Below are 11,497 nucleotides of genomic sequence, written 5' to 3' on the forward strand. Positions count from 1 at the left end.
CGGGGGGGGGCATCGTGCCCCCTTGATTTTGGCATTTTAACATTAGCTCTATGGGCGTTGCAGGGAAAGAATGGGACCACACGTCGGTAGTACCCCCCCCCCCCTAAATTGAAGGTGTTCCGCCGCTACTGACCGGCGCGGTGAGGGCTGGGGCGGGCGTGGCCGGCCGGTGGGCGGATCGGCCTGTGTATCGGCAGAATATCCCCCGTGTCATTCAGTGCGATGGAACACACGACTCCTAGTTTGACTAAGCCGGAGCCGAGAGATCGGCTCACCGGGATCCTGCAGCCAAATCCATGGCCGGAAGCCAGCGTATGGTGCAGGGGCTTAGCCTTAGCGGGCAGCACCGTGGAAGCTGCAGGCGGAAGAGACTGGCAGTGGCAGTGCGCAGCTCATGGTTCTTGAACAATGAACATCTTGCTGAAATAGAACATGGTCGATTGTCCCTGTCTGTACAACATAGCAATGGACAACAATACATCTTCCATTAAAGTAATAAATGCGTAGGTGTTAATACTTTTCAGTATGTTTCCTTTTATAGCGTATCATTTATGTATGTACATATTTACGTACCGCCACAAATTGTATGTAGCAGGATTAAGCGTTTCTTTCCGTGGAACGGCTTACACTCTGGAAGCGGACAATGTCACAATAGCACCATCAACACCGCGTATATATGGGAAGGCACCGGAACCGACCAATCAAGCATAATGATGTGACCTCTCGACCGACGCGGAAATTGCTCTCATGAGAATAGCCGGCCGCGCTACCCGGCTCCGCCAGACCCTGGGCATTACCAGCTGCAGCTTCTGCGTATACTACGAACGGCACCGTGCATCGATATTTCCTTTCTGCTTATCCCTATATATGTATGCAACAATGTAATAAGACCTTACTACGAGTAAGTTCATAGTAGTTACTACGCATGCATTGGAGCTTGAAAGCGTACATTTTTCACATGTGTGCGTCATCCACGCGTGGTGTAAAAAGTGTTATTTAGTTTGTGACATGTTCTTGCGTCACTGTGTTATTGGTCAATCGTTGTGTGTACTGCAGTGTCACGCAGCCTGCGGCCAGTTCCCGCGCTCGGCCCGCTCGCTCGATATGTGTTGCCAGCCGGGGGGCGGGGAGGGGGCGATGGGGGGGGGGGGCTGGGGCAGTAAACAGAGCTGATAACATCGGCAGTCGAGGCAGCTACTTGCGTCACAGCGGAGAAAAGTTCTGTTCCGAAATTCAGTCGATAGAGCTAAATTAAATTAGTTTCCCTTGGAGGATAGTTTTTACCGTGCGCGGGAGTCCTGCATACCTTGACGATACGCCTCAATCTATAAGGCAAGAAACAAAAGTAAAATGATTCACCGAAAACTGCACACAACATATTTGAGCTACGCTAGCAGGGACCTTCTGCTATAGGGTCATGACTGTATCCGGCAAAAATGCATCTAAACCCAATACATTCTGCACTGATAGTGCATTTTCAAATATGTGCTGATTTAGCGAAACAAAAACTTCTGACGGGGAAACCCTGAGAGCAGCACTTTACTTCTTAGGTGTTTGAAAGCCAGATGAGACGTTTCCTGCAGGTCTATGGGCCGCAGACACGGGCACTTGACGCGCAACTTGGAATGACTGTGACACGTGAAGTTCTCTTGAGCTCTTCGACACTAATAAGTAATAGATGACATCTACGAACATCATGCCGGCTTGCCCAGGATTTCACCCCATTTTCTAACTTCGTCCTGTCAGCTCTATAAGTTTTAACTCCGGATCCTCTGGCCGGTGTTTGTACCGTGTGCCCCGCCCCCTCTGACCGGTGTTTGCACCGTGTGTCTAGCCTCCTCTGATCAGTATTTGTACCGTGTGCCCCGCCTCCTCTGGCCGATGTTTGTACCGTGTGTCCAGCCTCTTCTGACCGTTGTTTGTACCGTATCTTCAGCCTCCTCTGACCACTGTTTGTACCGCGTCCTCAGCCTGGTCCCAGGAGGACCAGCCAGTGGGTCTGGGTCGGGTGGTGGCCACCACAGCTGGCCGCACCAGCAGTCTGCTCGTCTCTCGGGCCGGGCTCACCGACTCTGGCCAGTACACGTGTCAGCCCACAGACGCCGAGGCCGACCACGTGATGGTGCACGTGCTGACAGGTCAGTGCCGTGTCAGAGGTCACCTGTGGGTCACGTTCTAATAGCGGTGCATCCTGTGGCACGTTGCGATTACGATACACGTACATACCCATTTGTACATACCCGATACATATGTACATACATGTATGTATGTACGTGTATCGTAGGGGTATGTAGGTGCAGGTGTATGTACGTGTCAATATAGCTTATATGGGGCACGCCACTTACGAGGAGCTGAGTACAGGCCTGGGACGTTTTTGAGCGTTTTAAGAATGGTATGGCTCTTGAAGAATCAATGAACCATGAAGCTATGATGGTTACATTTTAACCGACTTAAATTAAAATTGAGGCTTCAAAATTTAAGTTCCAATTCGAACGCAATACTCACCATTTGCCCTTATTCATTGTTGCCAAACCATACAGTTTCCTTTCCGAAAAGCTACACACTTGAGTCTGTTTATGATTACGACAATTATATAAGCCATTTAAAACAGTGCCATTCGATATCGTTCAGTACATTTATATCAGAATCATTATTAAAGGCCTGAAGCTCAGTTTGGAGAAATGCGTTACGATCCTTTCAAACTCCAAACGAGAGCGGTACGTCTCACTCAGCGGAAATAAAACGTGCTCCGAAAGTAATTTGACGCAGAGAAATCGGAGCGGTGTCAATTAGGTGAGGCGGCCGGAGCGCAGTACGCATTATTTCTCCGAGCGGCCGAAATAAATGACGCTCTCGCCCGGTGGTCTCTGGAGGAGACGGCAATCTGAACGGACGATCGGTCGGAGGTCCGCGACCGCGCGCACGCCGCTCCACTGTCGCTCTCCTATCGCTCGGACCACGCTTAACTGTCGCTCACACGCCGCTCCGCTGTCGCTCAACTGTCGCTCAGCTGTCGCTCACACGCCCCTCAGCTGTCGCTCGCACGGCGCTCAACTGTTGCTTTCGCCTTGCTTCTAAAGCGCCCCTGCTGCGCTGTATGTCGTTCCGCAGTCTACACCGCTCCTATAGGCCATATGCATGTGTGCAAGTGCATCGCTCCCATTCACCTTCTGTCTGTGTCCCTATATTTGCCCTATATGCACAGTTCCGTGAGGTGCTAGCCGTGCATAAAGCCAGCCGTCTTATAACGTCAAGATGCAATGCTCTCTCTGGCACTCTAAGTTTATATTCTTTTTATATTTTCTACGGCTTCCTTCAAACAGATGGGGTTCCCCATCGTCCCTTGGGGCTCCCTGAAACTAGACGCGATTACCTACGCTTCCCAGAAGCTCAATAGATTGTTTATGAGTTCCCATGTATCGGTAAGTCCTTGTTGATAGTGCGATTTTGGGCGGCTCCTCGACGCCGCGCTCCCCGCACGGTCCGTGCTTCCGCACACGCACACCGTCTCCTCCATCCTTTCCGGGCACCAGGTTTTACCGCACGGAAGAAAACGAGCACCACTCTGTCAGACCGGGGCCATTTCGGTGAGACTCTCTGCGAGAACGACAGAAGCGGCGGCGGCGAGCTCTAATTTCGAGCATAGCCGGGCCATTAGTGTGATTCATGACGGCTAAACGGGCGGCTCGCTCCCACTCGTGTATCTGAGCGGCCGCATTCAGGACATCAGCACGCCGTGACCAGCGCCGCTCATCTGCCCGGCGGCACGGGGACGGGCTCCTTCCGGCCGCCCCCGGCCGCCCCCGCGGGCCTGCGCACGTCCCCGCCACCCGACAGAGCCGCGCGGTTATCACGGAAACTGCTCGACGGTGTTGAGCCCAACACATTGTTAATCTCCACCAAACTCGACTTTGCCACCGATTTCGTTCGTGATAAAGCACCGGCGTCACCGACCCAAGTTTGCCTGCATCTGGCGACTATAAGTTGGTCTGTGGACCGGGCTGGAGCTGCTGCTGAGGACAAAACTCGCCGTCGTTCCGGCCTGGGAGCCTCACCAGCCGGCTTACCAGGCCCTGACGCCAGTACCAACTTGTATTGATCACGTACTTTGACTGGCAGTGAACATGAAAAGCGGAGCTGGCAACCCGTTAGGAGGATGGCCGGGCGGGGATTGGACCCAGCGGCCGGCTGATGTCAGATGACCGCCGTCCCGACCGTCGCTCTCCGGCCATATCGCGGCTCGACGGTGGATGCAATGGAGTGGCTATTTTCTGTTTAATGGAGCTTAAGCTTAGGGGTATAAATATGTATTACGTGTCTTTTATTGAGTGACCGGCCCGAGGATGCATGGAAGAAACCCAGCTGAGGTGCACCGGTTAGAGTTTGGAACAGCGGACGTTTTAATATCGTTTCTGAGATGAAGATAAAGTGTCCGAGTTTCAGGCCTACAGACTACAGGGATCGCGCGCCGTCCATTTAATAATGCCGCCGCTGCTCGCGAAGCCCAGACTAAAAACAAATTTCAGAGATATACTGTTCACTGTGTAAGTAGCTGTTAATATTCTCTGAAAATCCTTCATCCAAATATGCTACAATTTATTTGAAGCATCCTAGCCAACCTAATTTCAATGCGGATACATCTCTGATTTGGGCGGCAATAAATTTGTAGCCAATAAAACCGGATGACTTCTGACAAATGCCTTTATTATTCGTGCCCTTTCCCAGAACGGTGGATATCTCTCGTCTGCAGCCAACGGCTTGGTCCACTTTTGCTGACAGCCATGCTAAGAAATATTGAACGGCCTTTGGGTAAAGATCCAGTGAAAAAATCGTTTTGACCTGAAGGAGATGGTTACATGGAGCTGGTTTGTTTTTGTCTTATTTACGAGTATACCATCAGTATCACCTAAACCAGGGGTCGGCAAATGGTGGGGCATGCCCCCTTTGGGGGTAATGGAGCCCTTTCGGTGGGGGTAATGAGGGATTCTGAGAAAGCCTATCTTTTTAGAGTTTGTAGCTCCAGTGATGGAGCCATCGTGACTGTTGCATCCCAGGGTTCAAAGATTAGCCCAGGCCAAAGGCACAGAACCGAAGAATCAACCACACATTGATTAGATACCAATTTTCACGTACCTGCTCGCCTCACCATCTCACCCCTCCGTACAGTCGTACAAAAGCAGCTGCAACTTTTAACCGTCGCCCGTCTGTTAGCGTTTCAACAGCCGCGCTAACGTAAGGGGGAGGAGTCGATCGGACCCCCGCGGCCTCTCGGACTCTGATATGGAGCTGTGCATAAAAAAGACGAGCGTGCTACCCGTGACAATAGGAAGCCGCTGCTGCCCATTTTTAAGGTCCTTGGTCATTCCGTCTCACTTTCAAGAGGGCAATGACAAGTGTCGAGAAAATCTGGACCCGCTATAACTTCTTGAAGTGAGATTTTATGGCTCAAGATGATCTCCAGAAAAAGCTCATAAGCCAACGGTCATTATGGGTCCAGACTCAGAGGCCAGTTTTACCAACAGAAAAATAGCCGCCTGCCGGAATTTTTGCCTTAAAAATCGTTTCACATATGGAGCGTAAAAGGTAAAGCCCTATCCGCTTACGAACCCATCGCGTTTACGCTCCGTATGTGAAGCGGTCTTGAGGCAAAAATTCCGGCAGGCGGTTATTTTTCTGTTGGTAAAACTGGTCTCAGGTCATGATATTTTCCGGGCTAATAAAAAAAAAATGATGGGCTCGAGGGTACAATTTGGTGGTGATCCAATGCCTTTTACGTGAGCTTTTAACGAAAAACCACCCGCCGCCCCTATACGTAAGTACAAGGGTTAAATGGGATATAGCTATAGGCGGCGGAACGGGGAGGGCACCGGGGCACCGTGCACCCTTTGGTTTTTGCATTCTAACATTAGCCCTATGGGCGTTGCATGGAAAGAATGGGACCAAAAGTCGGCAGTGCCCCCCCCCCCTCCCCCTTAATTGAAGGTGTTCCGCCGCTACTGGGATATAGGTATTAAATGTTTTGTGGAGGAAGTGTCATGTTTTAAATTTGATGCATTGGAAATGCACAAATACCCAAAGAGTTCCAGGACGGTATGGAATTTGAGTAAACTTGGTTGTGTCAGCAATGGGGTCTGGTAGGTGGGGGTAATGGCTCCGCCTGGCGCCCAAAAAGGGGGCACGACCCCGGATGACCTGCCGACCACTGACCTAAACTAACGCTTTCCTTGAAATATGCCTCGATGTTTGTCCTCGCAGTATGGCCCTGAAGCCTGAGTTGACATCTGACCCGAAAACCGAGAGATCTTACTTGGTTCTTACATTAGTCCACATCATAGGCGGCGGAACGAGGGGGCACCGGGGCACCGTGCCCGCTTGATTTTGACATTTTAACCCGCGCACCGACGGGGGAGGCGGATATCCGCCCCCCCTGAGGTTTTTCGCGAATAGCGGGAAAACCGCGGCGCTACCGCCGCGAAATTTGGTATGACTATAACCTCATTAATTTTACACATGGTGTGCAAGTTTGAACTTCCTACCTTTTAAGGTCAGGTCACCAGGTCACTTTGAATGACCCAACCTCAAGTCACTTTTTTGCAACTTTGTCACCGTGCCACAGCTACAGTAGATGTCGGAGGCCTTTGAAAGTCGTAGGATATTATTAGGTCATTAGTAGCTACAATTTGTATATCTCGGAATTTTGATATCGGTGACCTAAGGTCAGGTCAATTTCGCGACCTCCCCATTATAAGTCAATGGGGGAAAAATCAACTCCCTGTTTTTACCACTAAAACGGGTCGGAATGGCCCCATATACTTAACATGACTTCATATACGATCAACCTTCACTACTTTGAGGTCTGTTTTGCTGTTGGGCAGCTGTGAGGTCATGTGACGTCATCAAAGGTCACCAAAGGTTTTTGGCCAATAACTCCGTACAGGAACAAGATACAGCCGCGTGGATGGTCTCATTGTGTTCAGCTCGTCAAGACGCATCGAATGATATACATGATGACCTCGAGGTCACGTGACCTGAGGTCAACCTTTGACCTTGACCTTTCGAGGTCAACATATATATCATTCGATGCGGATTGACGAGAGGATCACGATGATGCCCTTAGTTTGTTCATATCTTGACTAATTCGAAAGTTATTCGAGAAAAACTCTCTCCATATCTAGCGCCGCCATTTTGACTTTTTCGACCCCTGTGACGTCATCTTTGACCTGACCTGAAAATGACCTTTGTAAAAATTGTAGATCTTGGCCGTGCGTATCCGATGCCGTTTACCGCTTGTCGCTATCTTGCTTCGTTCTCGAAGCAAGATAGCGACATCTCAGGGGGGGCGGTCATCCGCCCCCCCCCCCCCGTCGGTGCGAAGTTGGCGCAGACCCCCGTCGGTGCGCGGGTTAACATTAGCCCTATGGGCGTTGCATGGAAAGAATGGGACCAAAAGTCGGCGGTGCCCCCACCCCCCTTAATTGAAGATGTTCCGCCGCTACTGGTCCACACGACCTCTGACCTGAGCCAGCCTGACCTCCGACCTGAAGCACCTTGACCTCTGACCTCAAGCACCCTGACCTCTGACCTTTGTGCCCTGACCTCAGACCTGAGCTCACCCTGACCTCTGCCTGCGTGTCCTGCGGCAGGAGAACACCCGGCGGCCATGCAGCACGGCTCTGCGAGTCCGGCGCGCTCAGCGGTCCTACTGACGTCAGCCCTGCTGATGACGACTGCCGTCTGCGTCAGATGATAACCATTCACATCAGCCTACCCCTGGCCGGTCGGAGGTGTGCGGAACTCAGTGACACCCGGCGGAACTGAGCGGCGGCCGCCGGGCTCAGCCCTGGACTACTTGACGCTCCCCAGGAGGGAGGGAGGGGGTGTCGCAGCAAGTGCTTCTCGGCTGAGAACTTCGGAGTGTGCCCGGTGACCGAGTGAACTTGGCGACATACCTCGCCGGCAATGGGAGCCAAAACAGGCGTCGAGCTGGCCGCGGCGGCCGCGCCGCTGCAGGATACCTTGTGACATGCCGAGTGGGCGTGCCGCTTCCATCGAGTGGCGGAAGTTGAGCGGTGCCGGGTCCTTGGACAGACAGACGGCGGCCCGCCCGCGCGCCCCCGGACCCCGGCCGCACAGTGTCACACTGTTTGTGTCACAGTGTCACGGTGTTTGTGTCACAGTGTCACAGTGTCACACCCAGTGATGTCACAGGGCCCGCCGGCTCTGTTCTGGTGACGTCAGATGACGTGACGTCAGAGCTTTGATGTGACTGTCACCGTGTTGTGATGTGAGCCAAGTGTTATCACGTCAACAGCAGCGTCTGAGTGTCCTGGGGTCTTAGTAAGGAGCCATAACCTGTTGATGAGGTAGCGGGTTCGCAGGCCGCTGTTTGTTGTAGAGTCTGCTCGGCTACCCGATGAGACAGCCATTATGGAAGGCCGTGTGTGCTCTCGATCACAGTTTTTCAGGTGATCTGTTGTTGATGATCAGCAATGTTGATGGGGTACTCATGCTTGGATGTTTTTGAACACAAATGGTTCAATGACGTCTGTAAGTGGTGCCAAAGTCGAAGACGTTTCTGTACTGAAGTTTGTCATTTATGAAGTTATTATCCTATTTTAACTAATACCAACCTGTTATATCAACTGGGCATCATATTTACATACTTAACTACAACATCTTCGGAGTATTCGTTAATTGTTATCTTTACAATCGTCGCAAAATCGTTAATCGTTAATCGCTAGTCGTTAAATCATTAGTAAGTAAGAGTTAGACACATTTTTGCATATTCGTTTTTCGCACTTACTAACTATTTAACGAATGACAAAAATTAACGATGAACGATTTTAAGAGATTGTAAGGTAACGATTAACGAAAGGTCTTTGCTGCCCTCATACTTTCATCTTAGGAATATGCTAGGCATTTTATATTTGCCGCCTCTGGTCGTTAATCAATTATGAGAAGATCTTGCCTGACATTTTTTAAAGCTTTTTTCACTTATTTATGTCACCGATGTGAAATGTTCGTTGATGCTAGTCAGCAATGCCCCCGCATTTTTTACCGTTTCGCTTTCATTGCGGGCTAGATTTAGGCGAACGTTTCAGTGACGTCATGTCATAAGCAGAGGAGAGGTGCGAAAAGAGCAATGCTTGGATGCGACAACCGTCGTGGACATTTACCTTTGGAGAACATGCTACACACCATTATAGGATCATTGACCCAACCATTATAGGGATCAGTGCCCTCTGTGAGCTGCATGACCGGTATTGGGGGCAGTGTTTTCCTTAGGCTATCATGTATGAGCAGCTCTATGAGTGTGAGTAACTGAGCATGTCGCTAAAAATGTGCTGCTTCGAGTGAACTGTCGAAGTGCAACATCATGACTGTCGTGTTTGCATTGAAAATAAACCTTTTGCAAATAATGTTATGGAAACAAATCAGGCAATTCAATATCGACACTTTCTCTCTCTCTCTCTCTCTCTCTCTCTCTCTCTCTCTCTCTCTCTCTCTCTCTCTCTCTCTCTCTCTCTCTCTCTCTCTCTCTCTCTCTCTCTCGCTCTCTCTCTTCCAAACATTGGTTATTTTACGACTTTTTCCATGAGATGAGGTAATGTAAAACGTGGGATGATTAATTGTGCTTTAAAATGTTCAATGGGGTGCATTTTTTAAGACCGAAAATATGTTCTATGGTACTGCACCTATGTATTTTTCTTGAACTATTTGCTGATCAGCTTTATCTAAAAATTCAGAGAAGATCAGAATTTCATACACCGAATCCTGAAGATCCATAACTTGTAACCCAGCTTTTAGAATTCAATGCAAGCTTAAATTATGGATTCCTCGAAATCTGGAACTCTGGCGAAAGTCCGACCATACGCGTTACCAACGTAGAATAAATCCAAATCTCACACACAGCCGCTCGAATGATAAGCAATATTTCATCGTATCCTCCGAATATTGTAAATGATAGTCGTACAACTGCAGAGCCATGAGCACGTCTGCGCCAACAGCTGCGTCGCTTCTATTCGTGGCCTCAAAAGGCTGCTCTCAGAATGGTGCCATCTATCTAATGACGTATGAAGATGATGTCGGGGCTGCGCTCCATTTTTAATCCTGACAGCGCGACTGGCGAGGCGGGTGTTGGACGACGGCCGGCCGGCTCCGGCCGCGTTAGTGCCGCCGCCGGGGGCCGTGTCACCAAACGGGGGGCCGTGTCACCAAACGAGGCCAGCTAACGAGCCGGCAGAGCGCCGGCCGCCAGCAGATTCCACTCTGAGTGTCAGTTTTATCCCAGCAAAGTTGAAATTTGATATAAACTCATTGCCATCTTTTATTGACTTGGCACTTTCTCAATAAAACAGGTCACCGTTCCGTGCTTCTATCCTCAGGATGCTGAAATCCTTCTCCTCCACGCCGCAACCCCCCTCCGGGCTGGGCAGGCAACTTTATCTCATGCGGGCTGCTCCCTTGGAGCGGCACCGCTGCTCCTGAGGGAGCGCACCCCGTAGCCGGGTGCAGTGAGTGCATTGGGGCTGGGTGGCCTGTCCTCTGGACGGGCTCAACCCCGGCGACTCACTAGGGTGCCTGCCCAGACCAATGTCTCCCCCTAATTCCTATCATCCTTCCGGCTCTGCAATGGTCTTGTCAGACCGAAAGGGCCTCAGGGGCGGATCCAAGGGGGGGTCACATGGGTCATGGCCCCCCCCTTGAGGCCCGGGGGCCCAAAGACCTTCCAGGGGCACCACCGGCCTATCAGGGGTATCACAGTCCTGACAGGGGCACCACAGGACCGCCAGGGGCACCACAGGCCTAGCAGGGACACCACGGGCCTGGTGCCCCTGGGCCCTGACAGGACTGTAACGCCCCTGACAAGCCTGAAGTGTCCCCGGCAGGCACGTGGTGCCCCTGACAGGCCTGAGGCGCCCCTGCAAGGCCGGTGGTGCCCCTGGCAGGCCTGTGGTGTCCATGGCAGGCCTGTGGTGCCCTTGCTAGGCCTCTGGTGCCCCTGACAGGCTTGTAATGCCCCTGGAAGGACTGTGGTGCCCCTGGGCCCTGACAAGCCTGAGGTGCCCCTGACAGGCCAGAGGTGCCCTTGCTAGGCCTGTGGTGCCCCTGGCAGGCCTCTGGTGCCCCTGACAGGCTTGCGGTGCCCTTGGAAGGACTGTGGTGTCCCTGGGCCCTGACAAGCCTGAGGTGCCCCTGACAGGCCCGTGGTGCCCTTGTTAGGCCTGTGGTGCCCCTGGCAGGCCTCTGGTGCCCTTGCTAGGCCGCTGGTGCCCCTGGCAGGCCTCTGGTGCCCTTGCTAGGCCGCTGGTGCCCCTGGCAGGCCTCTGGTGCCCCTGCGCCCGGAGAGGACTGGTGCCCCTGAAAAGTCTGAAGTGCCCCTCGGCAGGCCCGTCGTGCCCCTGACAGGCCCAAGGTGCCCCTGCGAGGCCGGTGGTGCCCCTGGCAGGCCTCTGGTGCCCCTGGCAGGTCTGTGGTGCCCCTGGCAGGTCTGTGG

General features: G+C 52.0%; 1 protein-coding gene across 1 annotated transcript in view; it reads left to right on the forward strand.

Moving 5' to 3' along the window:
* The window catches only part of LOC122364637 (obscurin-like protein 1), a 46,441-nt gene extending 37,022 nt beyond the window's left edge, over positions 1-9,419 (forward strand). The window contains exons 5-6 of the mRNA XM_043335221.1: positions 1,971-2,138; positions 7,644-9,419. Of these exons, the coding sequence (XP_043191156.1) occupies positions 1,971-2,138; positions 7,644-7,747 (272 nt within the window). The 3' untranslated portion in view covers positions 7,748-9,419. The remainder of the gene's footprint in view (positions 1-1,970; positions 2,139-7,643) is intronic.
* The last annotated feature ends 2,078 nt before the right edge of the window (positions 9,420-11,497 follow it).

The sequence above is a fragment of the Amphibalanus amphitrite genome, unplaced genomic scaffold, assembly GCF_019059575.1.
Source record: "Amphibalanus amphitrite isolate SeventyFive unplaced genomic scaffold, NRLGWU_Aamphi_draft 000688F_arrow, whole genome shotgun sequence".
NCBI classification, from domain to species: Eukaryota; Metazoa; Arthropoda; class Thecostraca; order Balanomorpha; family Balanidae; genus Amphibalanus; species Amphibalanus amphitrite.